A 26,200-nucleotide genomic window follows, 5' to 3' on the forward strand; every position below is an offset into this window, starting at 1 on the left:
CCATAACTCTAATTCCAAGGGATCTGATGCCCTCATCTTCACATATGAAGCACATATATAACACAGGCAAAACACTCATCAGACACACAAAATTTTTAAAAATTCAAGCTAGAGGGATGGCCCAGTGGTTAAAAATAGTTATTGCTCTTCCTGAGGACCAGAGTCTGGTTCTCAGCATCCATATCAGGCAGCTCCCAAGCACCATTAACTCCAGTTCCAGATGATCTAATGCCCTCTACTGGCCTCCAACCACACTGCAGTCATTCACACAGACACATACACAATTAAGTTTTGTTTTTTTTTTTTTAAATCTTTAAGACTTGGTGGTGGTGGCACACTCCTTTAATACCAGTACTTAGGAGGCAGAGGCAGAAGGATCTCAGAACCAGGATTGCTACACAGAGAAACCCTGTCTCGAAAAACCAAAATAAAAATTAAAGTAAATAAATAGAAAAGGAAAAAACAAAAAACAAAACAAAAACAAAAACCAAGGATCCAAGCTATAAACAGAGTGTGTAGGGCATGCTGCTGCTGGCCTGGCTTCTAAAAAGGTTGAAAAAAGAGGACTGGAGAGCACCCTGGGTAACACATGAGACCCTATGCAAACAACAGAAGAACAGAATCCAGCTATGTTTTATCACCACACAAACTCCCAAGTGGTGTCATCTACATACTGACATTTCAGAATGACAATGAAGATATCTGAATAAGTTCAGCCTCACCAGAAGCCCCAATGGACATTTAGGCCCCAGGAAAAAACTTTAAAATGTTGCTGGCAATCACTTGTTAAGTCTCAGTTCCTAGCTTCCTAAAAAGCACATTCAATTTCTTAAGAAATAAGTATGAAAAAATTAAACTTATTTATATGCAATCATTGTAGCCAGATATGGCAGCACACATCTATAATCCAGCACATGAGAGGAAAACAGGAGGATCATGAGTTCAAGGCTAGCCTGGACCACACAGTGAGACCCTATGTCTGTCTGTCTGTCTGTCTGTCTCTCTCTCTCTCTCTCTCTCTCACACACACACACACACACACACACACACACACACACACACACACACTCTCACTCACTCATTCACTCACTCACTCAAACAAAATACAAAACAAAGAGCCCACCTGTGGATTTGGGCAAGTGTTTAAGGAAGTCCTTCCGGTCTTGCTCATGTAAGATGCTGTAGACACTTGTGTTAACCAGGTCTTCTTGCTTGTACTGCAGATACTGTGTGACATTTTCTGACACAAATACAATGTTGCCATCGCGATTCACCACAAACAGAAAACCATCCAGTGCCTGCAGTGGGACGTGTAAATACAGACTACTATGAAAAGTGTACCCCTGTGCCCCCCAAAGCATTAAAGCCCTTCCCCCCCCTTTTTTTTTGCAAGGGTCAGGGTTACAGTTGGGAACAGAGTCTTTAAAGAATCAGCAAGTATTAAAAGAGACCCAACTCAATATAACTGGTGTCTTCAAGACAGATAACAGGACACTGGGGATACATACTCAGAGAACAAGGCCATTCTAAGGCATGGTAACAAGTCAAGGAGGACTCAGGAGAAGCCAACCCTGCCAACACACCCTGATCTTGGACTCCAGTCTTCAAAACTGAAGAAATAAGCTCCTGTTGTCTGAGAAACTCTCTGGATTATCCTGTCACTGCAGGCTTAGCAGATCAAGACTACAACCTTCTTTGTTAATAGAACTTGAAGGGGGGGAAAAACGATGCTAGCCTAATAATTAGAGTGAACTACAAACTATCACTTCTGTTAACATTAGCATGATTTCAAAGTTTAAAAAGAATTTTATGAGAGAGAGAGAGAGAAAGAGAGAGAGATAGAAGGAAGCCAGGTGGTGTGGCACACGCCTTTGATCCTAGCACTCAGGAGGCAGAGACAGGCGGATCTCTGTGAGTTTGAGGCCAGCCTGGGCTACAGACAGGTACCAAAACTACACAGAGAAACCCTGTCTTGAAAACAAAAAAAAAGGGGGGGGGGGTGTCAGGGCATGAAGAGCATACACCTTTAACCCCAACATTCAGGAAGTGAAGGAAGAAGGTACAGGAAGGAGTTGAGGCCACCCTATGCTATCATACCAAATTCAAAGACAGCCTGGGCTAGCATTACACCTGGTCCAAAAAAAAAAAAATCTAGGTGTTTTGAGACCCTTAGTGCTCCCCAGTTAAACTAAAGGAATTACCATACTGTTCCTGAACAAGCGTGTAAAGAACTTTACAATGAATGAACACAGAAGTAGTTGAAATGACTCACTGAAAGAAAGACCAGTTGTCAAGTAAACTTGCTGAAGCGCCCGCCGGCCTGAAGTAGCACTGCGCCATGGTTAATCAGCTCTTCTCAAGGCAATTACTTTAAAAACATGCACATGTTTAATGTTTGAAATTGCCTCACAAGCTGGGTGCAGCTCCATCATAGAGCACTTGCCTAGCATGCATGAGGCCCTGGGCTCCCTCCCCAGCACCATGAATAAAATTCTTCAAAAATACAGAGCTGAGGGCTGAGGGTGCCCCGTGGTGGTAACATGCTTGCTTGCCTGCTATGGTCACCTAGCATGTGAGGCCCTTCATTCAATCTCAAGCATGAAAAAGAAAAAGTTGCCAGTGTTCTGTACAAGCATCATGGGAAAATCCACAAAAGGGTCTGAACTAAAATACACCAAGTAGCACCTCTGGATACTGATGACCTGTAAGCTACTCTTCCTCAGGAACAAGTGTGTGTGTGTGTGTGTGTGTGTGTGTGTGTGTGTGTGTGTGTGTGTGTGTGTGTGTGTGTGTGTGTGTGTGTGTTATTTTTCAGAACTATATAGTGTCAGCAAGGGTATTTTGTGATTGCTATAAGAACACAAAGCTATGTTCTTGTCTCCAATACCCCCTATATCTACCACAAATATACATATATGTATCTCACATGGTGAAACAACCAAGTACAACATGCTTTGGACAGCTACAATCTTCACACCTACCTGTAGTAAAAGCGGTCCTAAAGAATCTTTATCAATGACCCCCTGTCCTGTAGAAGACACATCAGCTTTCTGAACATCATCATCACTGGAAATAGTTTTTCCTGAAGACACAGAAGGAAGCATTGTGGTGAGCAGCACCTACCTCAGCGCATGCATGAGCAGAAGTGCACATGCGCGCGCGCACACACACGTGCACACACACGCACACACACTCACTCTGCTGGATAGGTAGCACATACACATACATACTTGCCGAACACACACAGCCTGATAAGAGAATGCCACAACATAAAAATATTAAGCTTCCTGGTTCCCCTTTCTGATAAGGTGCTTGTCTTTTGGCCCCAGCTCCCTCCTACCAGCACTTGGCATGGTGAGGAACACTGGCCGGCTGCCAATTATCTGTTAATTGTTTCCTAAAAAGCAAAGCTGGTCAACGCCCAGGACCTTGGGGTGACTCTTACTTAGCCCAAATGAGGCCCTATTCAATCCCCTGATCCAACATGGGGGGTGGTGGGGGTAAGTGACTCTGTAGTACCTTGCTCTTTTATTTGACGTATCTGTCTTACTGTTTCCTTTAAAATCGCACATTTATCTGGTTTGACGTTGAAAGTATCAATATCGCTAAGATTTGCAGATATCAGCTCAGCCAGTTCTTCTATGTATTTGCTCTCCTGCTCCCGTCTCCACTTTTCACCACTGTAGGCAAGACTGGAAAGAGGGAGAAAAGCCACAACTCACACCTCTCAAGAAAGCTTCAAGCAACACCATGTGGAAACAAATTCAACTCAGCCAACAAGAACAGTCGATATGTGGCAGTGCAAAAGCATACATTGTAGAAACTCCTGCAACTTTGTTCAATGCCACCTCTGATTAGCCACTGGCCTTGAGAAAAATCAACCCCAGTTCCTCCATCTGGAAAATGGAGACAAATCACCTACCCCTGTCCTGGAGCATCACAAGGCAATTTGCGTTTTCGAGACTCAGTGGCCAGCGGATCCGAGGAGCTTTCACCTAGTCCACTCATCTTGAACACAGACCGCAACTAAGAAAGAAGACATAACGAGACAAGCAGTAAAGCATTCATTTTCTATGAAGGTGTCATGTGAAAGAATGGCTGCACCCTGTGTGGTCCAAATGTCCTTTCTCGGTGTACTTGTTATGGATGAATGTGTTCACACAAGCTCAGTGCTTAGCTGCACTGTAATCATGCTGGGCATGGTGGTGAAAACCTGTAACCACAGCACTCAGAAGGCTGAGACAAGAAGATTAAGAGTTCTGGGCAAGCCTGGTGTGGTAGTTTAGAAACCTAACCTAAGACACCTGAAGTCAGTAAGGACCACAGAGTAAGACCCTATGTCAACACAACATACATATCACAAAATAAATTATATTTAATAAGAGACTATCAAGATACCAATCTTGATAAAATTTTAAATTTTATTTATATCCAAGCAGAACATAGCTAAAAGCTTATCCTGTGGTTTGGTAAGAACTCTTCAAACTGGGTGGTGGTGGTACACGCCTTTAGTCCCAGCACTTAGGAGGCAGAAGCAGGTGGGTCTCTGTGAGCTCAAGGCCAGCCTGGGCTACAGAGCAAGTTCCAGGACAGACACATCTACACAGAGAAACCCTGTCTCAAAAAACCAAAAACTCTTCAAGTGCTGAGCCCAGACTAGACTACACAGATTTTTTTTTAATGTTTAATTTTATTTCCTGTGTATGAGTGTTTTGCCTGCACCATGTGTATACAGTGCCCACTGAGGCCAAAAAAAGGGTGTCAATGCCGTGGAGCTGGATGTTATGATTTACCATATGGGTGTGCTGAGAACTGAACCTGGGACCTCTGACCAAGCAGTCAATGCTCCTAACCACTGACCCATCCTCCAATCCACAGGCTCTCTTTCTAGGTAGCATTTCTGTCCAGTGGATTATTTCTCTAATATTTATGACCTAATGTTCTTCTTCTAAGTCCAAATAAACCTAGGCTATATAACATTATTGTAAAACTCCATACATTTGGCCGGGCAGTGGTGGCGCATGCCTTTAATCCCAGCACTCAGGAGGAAGAGGCAGGTGGATCTCTGTGAGTTCCAGGCCAGCCTGGTCTACAAAGCTAGTCCAGGACAGACTCCAAAGCTACAGAGAAACCCTGTCTCAAAAAACCAAAAAAAAATAAAATAAAATAAAAAAATTAAAATTAAAATTAAAAAACTCCATACATTCTACTTAAAGCATGGGTATAAATCCAGACAAACTCTTACATGACATGGGTTGCCATAAGCCACACAGCAACAATTATGTACATACTAAGTGATGGGGAAAATGATATATCTTGGTTAAGTTAAACACAGGATATTTCTTTTTGAGCTTATAATGTGAGGTTCTATTAAGTCTCACTTACTAAGCTTTCATGTGTAATAAACTCTTGCTTGAACAGAACAATCACTAAAGTCTCTAATGTTAAAATGCGGCTAGCATTTAGCCAGTCAGTCTGCAGGACATACGTCCACTAGGTGGCACAATACTACCAGAAATTTAAAAAAACAAAAAACAAAAAACAAAACAACCCACACATGGTCAAACTTAAAATATGTAGGTCATGTTTGTTGAGACAGGGCCTCGTTGCACAGAGACTACAAGCATAAGGCCTCACGCCCACAGTCACACACCTTTGAATCCTCACAAGGTTTAATCAGGAATGTCAGACTACAGCATCATGCTGATGAGCACACACTAGTGGGAAACAGCGAGGTCTGGTTCTGTCAAAGACAGAACTACTGCAAATCTAGTTGCATTACATACAGACTTGGCTTCTCAGGTACTTTGTCCAAAGAGCATTTCTAGATTGAACAGCAAACTATGCACTGAGCATACTTGTTCTCACTTAATTTAGTCCAGATTCTGTGTAGTGGTTTCCTGGGTTAACATGGGCTGAAGCTACCACCTGCATGGAGAACTACCAGTGAAAAGCAGCTCTTCAACTGGAAGCCAAGGTCTGATCTGTATTCAGCACACTAGGTCCAACCTTGCTATGAAATATAAACTGGTGCACAGCACAAAATGGAGAGTTCATATTTGCCACAGATAGCAGAAAAGCAGCTTAGAACGAACGCCTTCTCGTGCTGTCAAAATCCAATCTTGTGTCACTCAGAAGGATCATCTGTAACAAAATTCAAACTAAACAAGAATCTGAACCAGGCAGTGGTGGTGCACGCCTTTAATCCCAGCACTCAGGAGGCAGAGGCAGGCAGATCTCAATTGAGTTCGAGGCCAATCTGGTCTACAAAGTGAGTTCCAGGACAGCCAGGACTGTTATAAACAGAATCCTGTCTTTTTTTTTTTTTTAAGATTTATTTATTTATTATGTATACAATGTTCTGCCTGCATATATGGCTGTGGGCCAGAAGAGGGTACCAGATCTCATTACAGATGAGTGCCATGGTTGTGAGCCATGGGTATTGAACTCAGGACCTTTGGAAGAGCAAGCAGTGCTCTTAACCGCTGAGCCATCTCTCTGATCCTTGTCTTGAAAAAACAAAAACATAAAAACAAAAAGAATCTGAAAGAGACTACAAAAATGGATGCAAACACAGCCCACCTTTCTAGAGGTCGCAGCCAAGCTTGGCACTTGCTGCAGCGCATGCATCCACCAAGTACACAGCAGGAAATGAACATCAGTGGAGTCATGCCAAACACAAGGACTAACATTACAGTTTTGTGTGTGGCTTCACAATAACCAACTTCCTTTTTTGTTATCTCTGGGTTCAGACAAGAGAAAAGGCTTGTAAACTAGCTAGAAGAACAAGGGCCCAGAAGCACTCCTTGACCAACAGGAACAGGGTGAGAGCTCAGAGGGTATAGGCTCTTGCCTCTGTCCCTAGAAACCTGAGATCCATTGCTGGGACCCACACGTTGTCTTCTGCACTTTATTCGTGCACTGAGGCATGTGTGCACGTACAGGCACACGATTGTTAATAAAATATAAAGTTATTTTGGGGCCTAAGAAAAACCTTATGCCAAAATGAGAGGGAGTGGGTTACCCAATGCTAAGCTAAGCTAGTGTTTTCCTGTGTTGGGGGAGGGAGGGAGGGATGATAGAGCAGGATGGCATTGAACTTTGCACATATATTCATGACAGCCCCCCATGCATACAATTAATTGTTTTACAGAGAGGAAGTGGCTAGTTTGCCACTAGATCACCACTAGATCCTGAAGGGAAGACCTATACCCAACAAAAGGCATCAAATGTTTCTTATCCCCTTTACCCCATCTTATTCCCCACTATCACAAAAGAAACCATGTATGCATAAATCACACCACCTCCAACCAGTCAACAGAGTTGCTCAGCTCATCGCCACCATTTTCAACACTTCAGTTTAGGGGCATTAGGTAAGTGCCTGGGAGTAAGGAGTTACCTCCACAGCTATTATGCCTCGCCCTACCCACTACTCCCCAAGACAACAGACAAACCACACTCCGGCCATGAGATGTGTAGAGTGGCTAACACAGTAAGGAAATCTGAGGTGAGAAAAGCAAAAGCTCTCTAAAACAGCCTCAAGGGTCTATTCTTGGGTGTGCTAGATTAAACACTGGGGCCAAGACCTGGCTATCTCAACTGTGACTCAACTTCTCCATCAGGTTTGTGTGCCAAGGCTATACAAGGTATGATTAAGTACACTAATTATAAGAGTCTTTGCAGTGTCTCTTGAGAACCACAGAAACTGTTCAAACAACAGCTGTGGGTTTTAATTGATTACTGAGAACCGCTTAAAGCACTAGGCAAAAGCTGGGACTGCTCATTCTAATGGGGAGGAGCACTTCAGAAGAATTTACAAGACATCAAGAGACATTCATACATAAAGGTTTTGCCTAAAACATGTGGTAGTATTGTGTTCCCAAAAATATTGTGCACCCTAATAAATTTATCTGGGGTCAGAGAACAGACAAGACACTAGATACAGAGGCTAGAAAATAGTGGCACTCGTGCCTTTAATCCTAGCATTCCAGAGGCAGAAATCCCTCTGGATCTCTGAGTTCAAGGCCACACTGGAAACAGCCAGGTTTGGTGACGCATGCCTTTAATCCCAGGGAATGATGGCAGAAAGCAGAAAGATATGTAAGGCGTGCAGACCAGAAACTAGAAGCATTTGACTGGTTAAGCATTTAGGCCGTCAGTTCAGCTGAGATCAATTCTGTATGAGGTCTCAGAAGCTTCCAGTCTGAGGAAACAGGATCAGCTGAAGAACTGGCAAGGTGAGGTAGCTGTGGCTTGTTCTGTCTCTGTGATCTTCCAGCGTTCACCCCAATAACTGGCCATAGGTTTGATTTTATTAATAAGACATTTTAAGATTCCTGCTATCCTGAGATGGCTCAGTGGTTAAGAGCACTGACTGCTCTTCCAGAGGTCCTGAGTTCAATTCCCAGCACCAACATGGTGGCTCACAACCATCTGTAATGAGATCTGGTGCCCTCTTCTGGTGTGCAGGCAGAACAGTTTAATTAATTAATTAATAATTAATTCATCTTTTAAAAAAAAGATTCCTGCTACAGAAACACAAGTCCCAAATTGATACACCTACTCAATTTAATGGCTGGACACCACCAACTAATCTAAATACTTAATCCTACAATATATAATTAAAAGTTTTTTTCAGGCCACACACGCCTTTAAGCCCAGCACTCTCAGAGGTAGAGGCAGACGTGTATGTGTGATTTAGAGGCCAGCCTGGTCTACAGAACAAGTTCCAAGAGAGCCTGAACTACACAGAGAAACCCTGTCTCAAAAAACAAAAACAAAGGCAGGCAGTAGTGGCACATGCCTGTAATCCCAGCACTCGGGAGGCAGAAGCAGGTAGATCTCTGTGAGTTCCAGGCCAGCCTGGTCTACAGAGCTAGCCCAGGACAGGCTCCAAAGCTACAGAGAAACCCTGTCTCGAAAAACCAAAAATAAAAAATAAAAAAAAATTTAAAAAATTCTATCTTTGTTACTGATAACCTTTTGTTTAGGGGGACAAAATACATACCACCCAACTAGACTAGACTGCTCAGCCCAGCAGAAGAGGAAACCAGATGACCATCATAACCTAAGTTAACCAGCCCATAATAAACCTACCCACCTAAACTCTTGTTTGCCTTTTGTTTTGATCCACCTGGTCTGCCGTTGTTGTTGTTGGCTTGTTTGTTTTGAGCCAGGGTCTCACTATGTAGCTCTGACTGTCATAGAACTCACTACATAGACCAGACTGCTGGCCTCGAACTTGGAGATCCTCCTGCCTCTCTGCCTCCCTAGTGCTGGGATTAAAGGTGTATGCCATCACACCTGGCATTTAACCCAGCACATCTCAAAAGGAAAAAAAAAATTACCTTAACTCCTCCAACTTAATTATCAGAACCTACCAGCCTACAGATCAAAATCTGGCCTTTATAATTGACTTCAGCTCCGTTTCAACCTCTTACTCTCAAAGGGGGGGGGGGGGCAGTATTTCTTCCTCCTCAGCACTGCCATGGGGGTCAGCAAGGTGGTCACTGGTGCATGTCCTATCATTCCTTCTGTCTCTACAGCACGTCTACTCTTCCGACCAAAGCCCCAATGCCTCTCTACTGGAGCTACTCTCAACCCACAGTCGGAGAGACCTTTACCTGGGTGTACTTTACATACCTTTGGCTTTCAGAGACAAAAATTTCCCTATATACATCCCAGGCTGGCCTCAAAGTCATCATCCTCCTGCCTCAGTTCCACAAGTGCTACAATTAAGAACTTGCCAGCTTGTTTTCATACTTCCTTGCAACATTATATAATGCCCTCTGTTGCTGGTTATTCCTCTGGTCTCCAACTCCGGACACGCAGCACCTTGGGAGGTGGCAGCAGAATGTGCTCCAGGCCAGAGGTAGACTCTATTTTCCGTACTGTCACCACCACGCTAGTCCTTCTGCAACTCCAGTCCTCTACCTCCCTCCCAGCTATGCTTCTAGTACAGTGTTCATCACTTCACTAAAAGGTCTGCTGTGGTCTTCTGTAACAAGTGAACACCAGGAAAGTGACCACTTCCACAATCGTGTTTATTAAAACACACAGGGTGGTGAGACAGCTATGCAGGGAAATCACTGGCAGTGTGCCTCACTACCTACATTTCATGCACAAAAGAAGAGATAATCAACTAGGTAGTGGGGGGCGCACGCCTCTGATACCAGCTCTCAGGAGGCAGAGGCAGGTGGATCTCTGTGAGTTGCAGGGCAGTCTGGTCTACAGAGTGAGATCCAGGACAGCTAGGGCAGCACAGAGAAACCCAGACTGAGAAAGGGAAAGAGGGGGGGGGGGGGGGGAGGGAGCAGGGGAAGAGAGAACCAACTCCCCATGGTCCACACATGCACACTAAACTTTAATAATTTTGAGACAGGATTTCTCTGTATTTTTAGTGCCTGTCCTGGATCTTGCTCTGTAGACCAGGCTGGCTCTGTCTCCCAAATGCTGGGATTAAAGGCATGCACCACCACCACCCGGCTAATAAAATTTTTTAAATGAAACACCTTTCCAGGTATGCACTGTAACTCTAGTACTTGAAAACCAAAGAGAATCTGGAAGGTGATCTTGCCTACCAAGGGCGTTTGAGTACAGCCTAGGTAGGCAACACAGCAAACCTTGTCTGAACAAAAGTATGAAATCGAATGCTAATTCTATTGTCAGAGACCAACAAAAAGCCAAGTATAGAATCATAAATTATATTAGGTGCTATAGTATGTCTTGCTGGAAAGAATCACTAGTGTGATTCAAAGGCAGAAGGAGCTGAGTACTGTGCACACACCCACAGCTCACTTGCACATCCCATGTGTGTATTCCCTTATAAAAAGGGAATACCTGTTTTCAGAGCTTCTGCTATGTTTGTTTCTCAGAACAACTTTTGTCTCCAAGAGGCACATTTCCAGATGGCATGTTCTGTTTTCCTGCAGTTGACAATCAGACCTGAATTCCATCAAGAACCTTCCATACTTCGGTGAAATGCATGTTTTTCATGTAGGATTTTGCAGTGCCAAGCACTGGATGAAGCTGACATTCTATTTGAAAGTAAATATATAATTTCATTATACAGTCTTTTAAAATCTAAATTTATATCTCAAATCATTCATCAGAAAAGTCATTCAGTAATGAAAGGTACTCATGGTCAAGTTCATCAACATTGTGGTTTCAGGTGAAAGCTCAAATTTTATCATTGACAATTAATACCACCAGATTTTGTCCCTAAAGTGCTATGCTTAACTAACTCACTTTCTGAAAACCCAGAGATTGTCGTGTAAGTCATTTCAATTTAAAAAAATAGTATTTCAGGGCCTGGAGAGATGGCTTAGTTGTTAAGAGCACTGGCTGCTCTGCCAGAGGACCTGGGTTTAATTCCTAAAATCCACATGGCAGCTCACAACTCCAGTTCCAGGGATCTGACACCCTCTTCTGACCTCCACATGCACATGATGTACAGACATCTTGTGCAAGCAAAACACCCATAAAGTAAAAATTAATAAATTTTTTTAAAGTTTATCAGTGCTGAGCAGATAGATGGCTCAGCCAGTAAAATGCTTGCCTGAATTCAATACCCAATCTACATAAAAGCCAGAGGCAGTAATGCACATTTGTAATTCCCCCATGTGGAGAGAGGGAAGAAATGGGATGGACAGACAGACAGGCAGACACACACACACACACACACACACACACACACACACACAAAGTGGAGATCAGATAGACAAAAAGACACCTGGGGGTCACTGGCCAGACAGCCTAGTCTGATTTGCTAGCCTCGGGCCTATGTAAGACTCAGCCTCAAAAATCAAAGTGGAGGGGGGGGCCGTGGCAGTGAGATGGCAGAAATGAGTCAGAGCACCTGCTACCAAGCCTGTTTACTTGAGCTCCACCTCCAGAACTAAGGTCTGTTGTTCCCCACCAATATGAAGAGTGTAGGTGACAATTTCAAATAGTATTTTAAAACTGAATTAAGATAGCCAAGAAATTCAAGAATATAAAACATTCAATACCCATATAATAAAATCTTCTAATCAAGTTAGAAATAAATACTCTGAATTAATGAGAAGAATTGATATCAGGGAAGACCAAACCCACACATGCGCACATACACAGAAAGAGTATGTGAAAATAATTATAAATCTTCATAAATAACATAGAGTAAGAAAAGACAATCACATTACCCATTGTCTGAGTTCCAGAGTCAAACTCAAAATGAATCTGGTTAGCATGGAGTACTGTCTGAAGCCAAAGTCTAACAGACAAGGCTGATTCCCACACTGAGCAGAGCACACACTGAATCAGGAAAACTAAAGCAAAGCAAAGAACTTCAAATCCATCTCAGGGTTGACTCCAACACCAACAGGATTATACCAAAATTACATATCTGAGTTTCAGCTGCCTTTCTTTTTTCTTCTTCAGACAAGGTTTCTCTGTGTAGCCCTGGCTGTCCTGGAACTCAATCTCTATCATCTAGGCTAGTCCCTGAGTGCTGGGATTAAAGGCATGCACTGCCACCAGAGGCTCAACTGCATTTTCTAAATATAGAAACCCACCATTTTCACAAGGATAAAGTGATTAAAAATCCTATTTCCAAAAGCAAAAATTAACTCACTTTAATTTGTTTAGCAGATGCAGGCTCTTGCAAATTAGCTGAACAACAACACCGTCACCTATTAGTGTTGTTTTAAGAACCATGCAGGGTGATGGTGGCCCATGCCTTCAATCCCAGCACTCAAGAGGCAGAGGCAGGTGGATCTCTGTGAGTTCCAGAACAGCCGACTGTTAAAGAAACCCTGTCTCGGGTTGGGGATGTGGTAGAGCACTTGCCTGGGTTCAGTCCTCAGCTTCAGAAAGAAAAGGAAAAAAAAAAAAAAAACTGTCTCTTTGGCCTGCAGGCATACAGACAGGCAGAACATTGTGTACATAATAAATAAATCTTTAAATAATAAAAGAACCCTATCTCAAAAAAACAAACAAACAAAAAAACAAAACAAAACAAAAAACAAAAAAAACCAGACCTTTGAAGCCAGAATACTGGCACATGATTTTAATCCTAGTACCTGGCAAGTAGAGGCAAGCAGATCTTTGCAAGTTCTAGGCCAGCGTGGCCTACACAGCTAGAGTCCAGCAAGTGCCACCAAGTAAGATCCTGTCTCAAAACAGAACAAGACAAAAACAATCATGTTAATGTTCATAGTTGATTCCTTTTCTTTTTTTAAATGTGTATGGGTGTTTGGTCTGCATGTATGTCTGTGCACTATATGCATGCAGGGCCCAAGGAGGGACTGTAGTTACAAATGGCTTGTGAGTCACCATTTATGTATATGTATAGGCAGGTGGAACTCTGAGTTCAAAGCCAGCCTGGTCTACACAGTGAGTCCAGGACAGCCACGTTATAAATCTGAGTAAAGCTGGGCGGTGGTGGCACACGCCTTTAATCCCAGCACTTGGGAGGCAGAGCCAGGAGGATTTCAGTGAGTTTGAGGACAGCCTGGGCTACAGAGTGAGATCCAAGACAGGCACCAAAACAAATGCAGACAGTAGATTTACATCTGTGTGGGGCCACTGTATCTTCTGAGTCAGAGCAAGCCAATGGGACTAGAATCTGATGGGTCCTGGTACTTCAGGCCTGTGCCAACCACAGAGAGCACTCCTTTCATTAACAAGCCTGCCAATACACTATGGACTCTGTGCTTTATTCTAAAACCCCTTTTAGCTATCATCACAATCATATTTTAAAAAGCTAAGCAACAAAATGAAAAATTATTTCAATTCTCCTCATGCCATCTGTCAGAACACCTTTCACAGTTGACCTGCAGGGCTTCATTCCTCTAACTCCCTCTTCTACATTCTGGTCACATTTCAGGGTATGGGAAGAAGGGCTGGCGCAAAGGGCACTCTGCAAGACCACTGGGTGAGGATGCTGCACTTTGACTCTAGTGGTCTTAAAACTGGACCACATCAAAAATTTCACAGAAATGATCAAACATCCTGCACCATTCATCTTCAGATGCTTGTGTACTCACAATGTGTTTATTATACAAAACCCACTGTATCAGGAATCTTAATAGATCTTATTAATAATTACAAACCTGAGGCCAGTTATTGGGGTGAATGCTGGAAGATCAGACACAGAACTCTGTTCAAGGATACAGCCAGCATGGCGACACATGCCTTTAATCTCAATATCAACCATAGAAGACCTGGATGTCATGTGGCTGGGTTTACAACCAATGAGAAAGCAGAACAGAAAGTCTATAAAAAAGAAAAAACACACAGAAGTAGGTCTCTTGTGGAGAGGAAAGACAGAGCAACAGTGAAGGGTAAGGTTTAGAGTTTCTGTTTAAAAAAGAAAAAGAAGAATATAGATGAGGTAGGTCACTGAATCTACTCTGAGAAAAAAAGATAAAGAAATAATAGGATAAATGGGTAGATCATTGAATCTACTCTAAAAAGAGAAAGAGGAAGATGATGAAAGGTAGATTTAATCTATTATGAAAAGAAAAGAGAGAATACGGATATGATGAGATCAAAAGGGAGATTATGGAATCTACTTTTAAAAAAGGAACTTGTTTTAAATAGGATTAGTAATGAAAATTTTTTGGCTGAGTTTATCAAATGTTACTGGACTGGACATTGTTATATATAATGGATGGAGTTTTTCACCTCAATCTGTCAAATGCTAATGGACTAGACATCATTAATATAATCTTGACTATGTATATTGTATATACTTATTGGATATGATTTTTTTTGTATTAGTTATAACCTTTTAATTTTAGACAAAAAGGGGGAAATGTGGTTTTGTGTTCCCCACAATATTGTGCACCCTAATAAATTTATCTGGGGTCGAGAACAGACAGCCACTAGAACAAAGCCAAAAATGGTGGCTAGAAAATGGTTCAGAGCAAGCCATAGCAGAAGTTGGGCAGTGGTGGTGCAGGCCTTTAATCCCAGCACTTGGGAGGCAGAGCTACCCAGGTCTCTGAGTTCAAGGCCACTTTAGAAACAGCTAGGCAAGGTGACACAGCCTTTAATCCCAGGGAATGATGGCAGAAAGGGAAAGATATATAAGTCGTAAAGACCAGAAACTAGAGACATTTGGCTAGTTAAGCATTTGGCTGGTTAAGCATTCAGGCTTTCAAGCAGCAGTTCAGCTGAGAGCCATTGGAATGAGGACACAGAAGCTTGCAGTCTGAGGAAACAAGACCAGCTGAGGAACTGGCAAGGTGAGGAAACTGTGGCTTGTTCTGCTTCTCTGATCTTCCAGCATTCACCCCCAATAACTGGCCTCAGGTTTGTTCTTATTAATAAGACCTGTTAAGATTCCTGCTATAACCCACCAAGAATTTTTAGCTTCTCAGATTAATGGTAAGTAATGCACTTTATTTTGCTGTGGATATCACTCTGTACAAATAAAATGCTGATTGGCCAGTGGCTAGGCAGTAAGTATAGGCGGGATAAGAGAGAAGAGGATTCTGGGAAGTAGAGGCTGGGGAGAGACACCGCCAGCCGCCGCCATGAAAAGCAACATGTAAAGACACCGGTAAGCCACAAGCCATGTGGCAAAGTATAGACTAACAGAAATGGGTTAATTTAAGAGAGAAGAAGTAGATAACAAGCAGCCTGCCACAGCCATACAGTTTCTAAACAATGTAAGTTTCTGTGTGCTTTCTTGGTTGGGTCTGAGCGACTGTGGGACTGGCGGGTAAGAGAGATTTGTCCTGACTGGGCCAGGCAGGAAAACTCTAACTACATTATTTAAAGCTTAGAAACATATGTTAAGCATGTGTGCACATGAAAAGCTTTAAAAGTTGTTTGAAAATGTGCACACGAATAAGACTCTTGTTCCCCCATCAATGTCAGCTGCCATGCACCCATGTCTGATTCATACTACTTCACAAAGACCTAGAAAAGGCAATGTGGAATCCACTGGCTGCATGCACCAGCAAATTCCACCCAAGGTCAGAAGTGTAGGTTTTCAATATCAACTTCTAAATAGCACTGTACCTTTGTGTTTTCTTTTAAACAGGGTTTGTGTACTACTGACTGTCCTGGAGCTTGCTATGTAGACCAGGTTAGCCTCACAGAGATCTACTTGCCTTTACTACCCACTATCCGAGTGTGGGATTAACAGAGTGTTCGACCACACCCAGACTATCATTCTTTTGAAAATAGACTTAGAAACAAAGAAAATACAAGCTACAATTACTTATAACACTGGTATAAAGTAGACTATTTGCATTAGTTCACTCTTCAAATTGTTAGGCTGGTATTTAGACCAATTATATTTCCTACTTTTCAAAATTAGGTACTTACTATAAGAGGGCTGACCGGAGGGGCTTGTTTTGTATGTCTGTTTCTTTGTGTGTGTGTGTGTGTGTGTGTGTGTGTGTGTGTGTGTGTGTACCTAAGAGTCCCATGCATACATGCAAGGCAAGCATTCTACCATCTGAGCTACAACCCTGTCCTTGATCCAATTTTTTTTTTTGTGTATTTGTCCATGTTGAATGAAACTCTTTCATGAATAAAAACAAAAATTTGATCCAGTTCTACAAAAAGAAATGGTGACCATATTAACCAAAGATGAATTCGGGGCTAAAGAGATGCTCAGTGGTTGAAAGGACCTGAGTTCATTTCCCAGCATCTGTAAGCCCAGTTCTAGAGGATCCAACAGATACACATGTGATGCACATATACACATGTGGGCAAAACTTTCATAATCATAAAATAAGTAAGTCTTTTATTGTGCATGCCAAGAGTGGTGCCACACTTGAATACAGAGATAAAAACACTGAGTTTGAGGATAATATGGGCTATTATAGAAAGACCTTGTATCAAAAATGTGTGTGTGTGTATGTGTGTGTGTGTGTGTGTGTGTGTCTGTGTGTGTGCGCGCGCACACATGAATTCTAAAGTATTCATTACACATTCCAAGCGTGTCATACTTAAAGGAAGCCACTGATCTGACTTCAATAATCAAACAACTCTTGACAGGAATCTTCTTTTAAAGCATCTTATACAGTGAGTGTGTGATCCAGGCTCAGTCAGCCATGGCAGTGTAACTTGTACTCCCAGCACTTGGGAGACTCAGGCAGAAGGACTGGCCCAAGTTCAAGAGGCCAGTCTCAACTACAGAGCAACCAGACTAGCCAGGGCATCATAACCAAAACTGCACCTCAAAAAGCTTAAAGATAGATGTTAATAAAGATGCAATTATTAAATTTATTTTGTGGCTAAGGGCTTGGTGCATGTGCCATATTAGGTGCCCTAGCACTACACAGCACCACTTTGTTAAGGCAGTGAGTGTCTCCGCTTCTGCATCTAGCTGGACATGAAGCCTCAGAGGGCTTCTCCTGGTCTCCACTTCCCACCTCACCTCAGGAGTGCTGAATTACAGATGTAGGCCACTGCACCAGGCTTTCCCCTGGGGGTTATGAAATGACACTCAAGTTGTCAGGCTCACGGAGCTAGGGTCTTCCCCCACTGAGCCAACGTCTGGGCCCAAGAGTTACTTATTATACTGTCAACATTATATTCAAATACAGAAACTTAAAATAATAAATGTATCAATACTCTTGCTTTTAACAATTTCACACTACATTCCAAATATATACATCAATATCAGTAGTCCACTTCACATGAAAGACTATCTTTTAGAGCTGCTGAATATGGTGGCTCATGCAAGCAATCCCAGCACACAAACTCAGGCAGGATATTCATGAATTCCTGTCAAGCTTGATACACACCTTTAATCTAGAGGCAGGCAGATATCTGTGAGTTCAAGGCCAGTCTGTCTAAGGGCTATTTCCAGCACAGCCAGGAGCTGCTCAGAGAAACCCTGTCTTGAAAAGCCAAAAATTTCATGCGAGCCGGGCTATACAATGAGTTACAGGCCATCCTATACTAAAATGTGGGGCAGACCCTGTCTCAAAATAATAATAATAATAATAATAGTGAAATAAATTAAAAAGACAGGGGAGTTGGAAGGGGGCATGTTGGGGGCTCTAAGGGGAAGTTAGAGTTGTTGAGATATATGATCAAAATATTGCATGCACGTATGATATTCTCAAAAAAGTAAATTTAAAATATTTTTTAAAAAGATTTTTAGGCCGGGCGTTGGTGGCATGCACCTTTAATCCCAGAACTCGGGAGGCAGAGGCAGGTGGCTCTCTGTGAGTTCAAGGCCAGCCTGATCTACAGAGCAAGATCCAGGAAAGGCGCAAAGCTACACAGTGAAACCCTGTCTCAAAAAACCAAAAAGGGGGGGGGGGGGGGGGGGCTTAAAAGAGAGAGAGAAAAGTCACATCATTTCCAGAGTGAAATAGCTGTGGCTTTTCCATTTATAACAAAACCACTTGACTGGCCTTAAATAGAAGATTCACCAAAAATTACAGTGCAAGTTTTAAATTGTAGTTATAAGCTTGTGTATAAAAACTGGTTTTAGAGGTTTTGAAAAACTGAAATGAGCTATGTGTGGTGACACACACCTGAAATCCCAACACTTGAGAGGCAGGATGATCAAAAGTTCAAGGTCACCCGAGCTAACTAGACTGAATTTCAATATAAACTATAAGACCTTATATCAAAAGGAAAAAAAAAAATGAGGTAAAGTCTGGAGGTATAGCTCAGCAGTAGGATTCTTGCCCAATAAAGGTTTGATCCTCAGAACTGGAGGGCCGAGCACAAAATATGCTGCTATATCAGCAGCAGGTAGAGCTTTACCAATCTCAGATCTGAATATAAATCCTATGAAGCCAGAGAGAGAGAGAGATTAAGAAAAATTAATTATGCAAAAATACAATTCAATCTTATAAACCATCAATAAATCTAAAAGGTAAGTATATTAGAATCATTGTTTTATTATTGCTGTTAGTGTTGTTGTTACTATGCTAAACAAGGAGCAGGAGTTAATGGCTTAGCAGTTAAGAGCACTGGCTGCTCTTGCAGAGAAGCAGGATTCAATTCCCAGCACCCACATGGCAGTTTACAACTGTCTGTAACTCCAGGACTCCTGACACCCTCTTCTGGCCTCTGCAGGAACTGCATGCACATGGTAAACACATGCAAGCAGGCAAATACCAATACACATTAAATGAATCAAAGCACACAACATACAAAATAACGCCCAATTTAGTGTCTTAAATTTTAAAGCACGTGGGCTGGGAAGATGGCTCAGAGGCTAAGAGCACTGGCTGCTCTTCCAGAGGTCCTGAGTTCAATTCCCAGTAACCACCTGGTGGCTCACAGCCATTTATATTGAGATCTGGGGCCCTCTTCTGGTCTGCATGCATACATGCAGGCAGAACAGTGTATGCATAATAAATAAATCTTTTTTTAAAAAAACTTAAAACACATGATTGTGAACACAGATTGTTCATCTGACATGGTACCAATACATGTAATAAATACATATTCGTTACTCCCATTTAATCTTACAGAACAGTGAGCTAGAAGGAAGAACTGTAACAGAGAAAAAACAAACTCACTCACTCCCACTGGTGCTCAGTACCTCATCAGTACAACACAGGAAAACAAGAACTGGACACCTGAGCCACAATAACAGAAATTTCATTCTTCACAGACTCTCCCTACTGATAAGCAAGCCACTTAATGCAAGAACTACCATTAGAACCAGATGAATTGTCTTTGTTCTGGTTTTCTTTTTTCATAGAGAAACCCTGTCTCTAAAAAAATAAACTTTTTTTTCTTTTTTTGTTAACTTGGAGAGGCCCGAGAGCCCCAGGAATAACCCTAACCACACCTACTAAAACTTCATCCTACCATCAGTGGGGTAAAGGATAGACTTTAGCAGGTCATCAATAACAAACAGAAGACTCTTTCTTTATTCGTTTAGGTTTAGGGAAGGAGGTGTTTAGGTTTGGCTTTTGCACATAAGGTCTGTGGTTCCTGACTGCCCTGGAACTCACAATAGAGACTGGGCTCAGTCTCCCAATGCTGAGGTTACAGGCATGTACTAAATCACAAATGAACCATTCAGTATACTTGACTTATCCCCACAAACACCTCCTATAAAAGGGAATGCACAATCTCAGTGCTTGAAGGGCTGTAGGAAGAGCATCATTGAATTCAAAGTCAACCTGGGCTACAAAATGAGCCCTGATATCTTCTGCAGCCTGGGCTACATAGTGAGACTCTTAACTGTTAATCTCACTAGCAAACTTGTACTTTAGTGAGTGGGGAGAAACATTTAGCAGGTAAGAGTCTCTACATGAAGAACCAGATCTGTCGACCACAAAAACTTATGGTTGGAAAGAACCTGAGATCTGTAAAGTGTACAAATTGATCATTATAAAACTTACAGAAAGACCACAGCCCTGTCCACTAGCTTTTCTACTACAAAACTGGCCATCTGTGCTTCCTGGCTTTATGCTGAGTTACTCTCTCTAGGCAGGCAACTGACAAGATGAAATACACCACAAACAAAATAGGCTGAAAAACAGTAAGATAGCATATAATCAAAGCAATGTTTTTCAAATTAAAATAAAGGGCAAGGATAAATACAACTCTTACAATCTAGTAGTCATTCCTGTGCCAGTGATAATTTTGTTCACATTGATTCACTACAACCAGAACTTAATGATATTTTGCATGGAGAAAGGGAACATAATGTATGTGAGGTAAAGGACAACTTGGGGACATCTCCTCCCAACATATGGGTTTCATATCAAACTCAAGTTGTTAGGCTTGGCAGCAGGTGCCTTTACCAGCTGAGCCATCTCACTAACCCATCAGGAGAACTTTTAGAAGGAGAATTTTAGTTAAGTTTATATTAAAAATACAACTAAAAAAAATATTCCGTCTACAATGTGGTTTTTTATTGTTTGTTTGAATTTACTTACTTTTATTTCATTTGCATTGGTATTTCACCTGCATGTATGCCTGTGTGAGGATGTTAGAGACAGTTGTTAGCTGCCATGTGGGTGCTAGGACTTGAACCCAAGTCCTCTGGAAGAGCAGTCGGTGCTCTTAACCACCTATCTCTCAAGCCCTACAATGTGTCTCTGTATTCACTACATTATGACATGACTGCAAGCTTGACTGGCCTGAGCCCTGGTGCCTAGAGTTTTAATGGGCACAGTACACTTCTGGGTGGGCCTGTGAGCTCTATTCCAGAGCTGACACATGAGTGGCAAAGGACATGGTAAAGGCCCGTCCTGACTGTAGGTAGCACCATCCAATAGGCCAAAGGACCTGACAGAATGAAATCGAGCAGGGACAAGCTCTGGATCAACTCACAGTATAAACAATACAAAAGGAAGAAATCAGGATAGATCCCTAACTAAGCACGGGGTTAGAGTAAAGGCTCAAACACAGGAAGCCTTGAGCATTCTTGGCAGATGACTGTAACGCTGAGCAGTACCCAGGCACTGTTCCTTTTTTTCTGTAAACAGGAAAATGAACATAGTATCTTGTAGCAAAACAGCAAATGGGTAGAAACAGCAGATGAGGAAGCAGCAAAGGGACATGAGTAAAGGCAAATGTGAAATTGCTGCTCAAAGTTACTAGGCTCTTGTCCTAGAGAAGGCTAAAATTAGAAACAGAAAGTGGGGGCAAAAAAAAGTAAAAGACAGAAAACTAGCAAAAGAAAACTAGCAAACTAGATAAAGCCTGTTGGTAAGTATATCCAAGGAAGGTGGGATTCCAAGACCCAGATTTCAGGACTAACTAAGCAAGAACTGGCAGGGTAATGCAAACTTGACTTAGCTGAGCAAAGCACAGTACTTTCTGAGCGGTCCAGCAGGCTTTTCTATTTCATCACTGTTTTGATGTAATAAAAAAGGTTAAGAACAAAGTCTGGGGAAAACAGCAAACATGGGTTGGGGCTGATTGCAATTTGACTTTTAGTCAGGGCTCACTTTGTAACCCTGGCTGGCCTGCCTCTGCAGGGACTAAAGCAAGCACCACCTTGCCAGGCAGATGCCAGTTTTCACCAAAAAACTTAAACTATCCACACAGAGATGCAGGCAGGACTGCTTTCCCTCCTGTCCCCCATAAGTATGTTTGTCTGTATACTGCAGACAGACATATACCTGTGCTCACTCAGCCCAAGTCCACTTGCTCAACCATCAAGCACAAAGCAAGTTGAAGCCTTCAGGCAGTTCAAGTAAAAAAATTACAGCGATCAAGTCACGGAGACTGCATGAATTACCTGGCGCCCAGTCAGTGAGGTTCAGGCAGGAGCTTATTTTTACCGATCTCCGAGTCCACTGTTCAGCAAATCTTTTGATCCTAAGGACAAAAGGGGGGGGGGGGTGAATTTTATTGTCTTGTCTTCAAATTAAGCATCCATCATGCACACAGCATCCTCTGGGACTCGGAGTAGATGCCTTTTTTGCCACATCAATATTTGGGATTTTTTTTTTTAATTAAAAAAAGAAACGTTAAGCACAGCATTCACAACGTTATCTTCACAGAAGACAGTAGGGTTTATACTGTACACTACCACTCACGCTGGTGCACATGAGAAAAGATCAGTCTGACTTCAAACCATTTACTATAGTCATTTCATGCATTATAAACATGTTTAGTCCTAGGCAAAACCAACCTGGAAACCTGAAAGATACAATGAAAGCAACAGCCTTGGCTTCCTAAAAACAGCCTTTGAAAAAGGCCAGTTTCAGCCAGGTGGCGCAGGCCTTTAATCCCAGCACTTGGGAGGCATAGCCAGGCAGATCTCTGTGAGTTCGAGGTCAGCCTGGTCTACAGAGCAAGATCCAGGACAGGAACCAAAACTACACAGAGAAACCCTGTCTCGATGGATGCTGGGGGTGTGTGCACCACTTTGATAGGAAAAAGGTGTAGGATCACCTTCTCCCCTTGTTCTGTGGGGGAGGGGCTCCCCCTCTGGTTTCCTATGTGCAGTGACTTTAAAAAAAACAAAAAACAAACAAACAAAAAAAAGCCTTTTCTGGGGAAAAAGAGAAATGCTTGCTGTGTGTCTGTCTACTGATGCTAGGACTGTGCCGGTGCATGCCTTTAGTCCCTGCTCTTGGGAGGCAGACAGATGGCTATGAATTTTGAGGCCAGCCTAGGCTATAGAGGGAATTCCAGGACAGCAAGAGATACAGAGGAGGAGGAGGAAGAGGAAGGGAAGGAAGGAAGGAAGGAAGGAAGGAAGGAAGGAAGGAAGGAAGGAAGGAAGGAAGGAAAGAAAGGAAGGAAGGAAGGAAGGAAGGAAGGAAGGAAGGAAGGAAGGAAGGAAAGGAAAGGAAAGGAAAGGAAAGGAAAGGAAAGGAAAGGAAAGGAAAGTTAGTTAGTTAGTTAGTTCCCAATACCCTTTGCAGGTCACTCACAGCCACCTGTAATTCCTATCTTGTATCTCTGGCCTTGGGTAGCACTGTACTCACATTCAGATACACACAAAAATAATTAGAAATAATAAAACAAATACTATAAAAATGAAATCATGGTGCCACCATTAGTTGGGGGAGCAAAAGCAGGCACAAACAGGCAGAAAACTGAAGTTTCTGAAACAAAAGTGATGTCCATGAAGTAAGCAGTTGATGAGCACTAAATCCAGGGCTATAGGCAGGGATGAGTAAAAGTGGGATCTTAGTACCAAAAATGTAGTAACCCTGAAGCACTATTAAGATGTGATATCAGGCAATCTCTGCCAATGTTACCTGGATTTATAAAATGCCTTGTTAATTCTTCACACTAAACAGCAGAAGAGACAAGCACAACCACATGCATCTGCAGTCCCAGAACTGGAAAGGCTATGGGCAGGAAGATGGCTGATTCCGGGCCAGCCCAGGCTATACACTAGCCAAATTCTCTCTCAAAAACAAAACAAGGTTGGGGACATAGTTCATTGTGAGGGTTTGTTAGCATTCACAAAGCCCAGATTCAAACTCAGGACCACCACCCCCAAAAGGCAGAGGGGATTAAAAACACACTTTAAAGGATGTTTTTATTATTCATGCATGCATGTGTATGTATGTGTGTGTCCCTATGCCCCATAATAGAAATGTGGAAGCCAGGACACCTATGTGTGCATTCCTGTGCTCCATTACAGAAATGTGAATGTCAGAGGACAACTTTCAGAAATCTTTTCTCTCCTCCACCCAAGCTCAGCTCAGTCAAACCTTTACCCACTGAGCCATCCTGCCAATTCCAATAACACTTTATAATATAAAATACTGACCACTTGTAGCTGGGCAGCTGTGTCACACACATGCCTTTAATCCCAGCACTAGAGCTACAAAAGGGGGGAGAGAGAGAGGGAGGGAGGGAGGGAGGGAGGGAGAGAGAGAGAGAGAGAGAGAGAGAGAGAGAGAGAGAGAGAGAACAAGAACAAGTGAGCGCCAGCTGGGTGATGGTGGTACACACGCCTTTAATCCTAGCACTAGGGGTGCTGCATGGGAGTTCAAGGCCAGCCTTCCCTACAAAGAGAGTTCCAGGACAGACTGCAAAGCTACAAAAAGAAACCTGCAGAGGGAGGGGGGGGGGGGGGGAGGGAGGTAAAGAATATTGGCCATTTTTCTAAAAACTATATGGAAGACAGGATACATAAATGAAATACAGAAAGGTGATTGAAAGTGAAAGTTTACATATAGCTCAGCACATCCAGGAAGTAATTCTGGCTCAAACACAGACTCCAGCCTCAGGGTGCAGGGGATGGAAAAATGGCAGTAGGGGAAGATGTGGTTAGAGCCAAGTACATGGCACACATGCATGGAAATGCCATAACGAAACCCAGTACTGTGCATGCTAACCTAACAAACATAAAATTTAAAAATGCATTTTTTACAAAATGTTGGGTGTGGTGGCAGACACACTTAATTCCAGTATGAGTTGCACAGTGAGATCTTCTCTCAAAAACTGAAAGTCGTGGAGGCACACTATCTGCTTCTACATGCCCAGGGACTAAAGATACTACAAAGCCTGGCGGCAGAGCGCTCTGTGAACCGGCCTCACATCTTTGGCTGAGCTCACGTTAGCAAGGACCTAGCTAGAAGGGAGCAGCAGCATGTCAGCAAGCTGCTTTGCAGCTGCTTTCTCTGCCGCTGTCCCCTCCCTGCCTCTCCCTCCCCCTCCATTTCACCCACTCTCTCCCTCAGAAAAACAGCAGAGAAGAGCCCAGCCGGCTCACACTAAATAAATAGAGCCGAGGGGGTGGGAGGGGGTGGGCGGGGAGCAGGCTCCACCCCAGAAGGCTTTCCACAGGAACTGCTACAAGGTCAAAAGTTTACAGTGGTTTCAATTTCACCTTTTAGCAGCCAATCAGCAAACAGAGACTGCGCTGACCCTCGGGCTGCAGCAGCATTAACTCCCTGGCTACCAAGGCTGCTGCTGTTCCTCGGAGGCCTTCTCTTAAGAAGCAGGAAAGGTAAAAAAGCCATGGAACACCCTAAGGTCAGGTGACAACTTTATTTTGAACAGGGGTTTGAGAAATATGATTTAATAATTTATCCTCTGTCTCCTTGAAGTCAGGATTTATTTATCTTAAGAGCATCCAGTAACCAACCGATAATGCTAGTAAAGACAAAGAATAATCAGAGAAGGTTAAGAAAAGATTTTTCCTCCATGAGGCTTCAATTCTACCAACTACCTACCTACAATGACAGAAGATGAAGCCGGTTTAGTTCCCTGGAAATGCTTTCAAAAGAAAACTTGATAATGAAGCCCATTAATTACAGTGCTTAGGCTCCCACTCCCTCAGGTCACTGATGCAAACTGCAGTGTACCGTCCTTTTCACAAGGGGGGGCTACAACTGTATCTTCTAGGGGCCGGTTGTTCCCTGTCCCCTTCCAGCTAAACACTCCAGGACCCACAATTGGCTACTGAAATGACCCCACATAAGATAGTAGGTTTTATCCAAACCAAGAATATCAAATATTAGTTATTTCTGGAACACTGGAAATGAATATACATAAGTACCTCACTTAGTGCACAACTGCCAAAGGCCCAGAACACAGTAGACTGTCCTCAGTGCACAGAAAAGCCACAGAGCAACGTACTAGGTTCAGACCCTGACTAAATCAATGATGGACATCTTTTCTCAACTTGGAATTATAACAAGTAATCTCCAATAACTTCCAAACCCCCATGATATAAATTTATGAATGTCTGATTTTAAAATACTTCTAGTTCCCTCTTTAACACGGCTTGCAGAAACGTGTGCACTATGTGAGTGCATGCATTTAATTTGTTTTCTTTGTACAGGATGGCCTCATT

At 42.7% G+C, this 26,200-nt stretch overlaps 1 protein-coding gene across 7 annotated transcripts in view; it reads right to left on the reverse strand.

Moving 5' to 3' along the window:
* Ncoa3 (nuclear receptor coactivator 3) overlaps window positions 1–26,200 on the reverse strand; it is a 94,824-nt gene that overhangs the window by 25,330 nt on the left and 43,294 nt on the right. For 6 of the 7 annotated variants that reach the window (XM_036185682.1, XM_036185681.1, XM_036185680.1 and 3 more), the window contains exons 2-6: window positions 22,172–22,251; window positions 3,923–4,026; window positions 3,520–3,692; window positions 2,982–3,082; window positions 1,124–1,298 (exon numbers count right to left, since the gene is read on the reverse strand). In XM_036185682.1, coding sequence (XP_036041575.1) covers window positions 1,124–1,298; window positions 2,982–3,082; window positions 3,520–3,692; window positions 3,923–4,008 — 535 coding nt within the window. In that variant the 5' untranslated portion in view covers window positions 4,009–4,026; window positions 22,172–22,251. Of the gene's footprint in view, window positions 1–1,123; window positions 1,299–2,981; window positions 3,083–3,519; window positions 3,693–3,922; window positions 4,027–13,058; window positions 13,148–22,171; window positions 22,252–26,200 lie in introns of all 7 variants that reach the window. The other variant, XM_036185677.1, reaches the window with a different exon arrangement.

The sequence above is a fragment of the Onychomys torridus genome, chromosome 4, assembly GCF_903995425.1.
Source record: "Onychomys torridus chromosome 4, mOncTor1.1, whole genome shotgun sequence".
Lineage (NCBI taxonomy): Eukaryota > Metazoa > Chordata > Mammalia > Rodentia > Cricetidae > Onychomys > Onychomys torridus.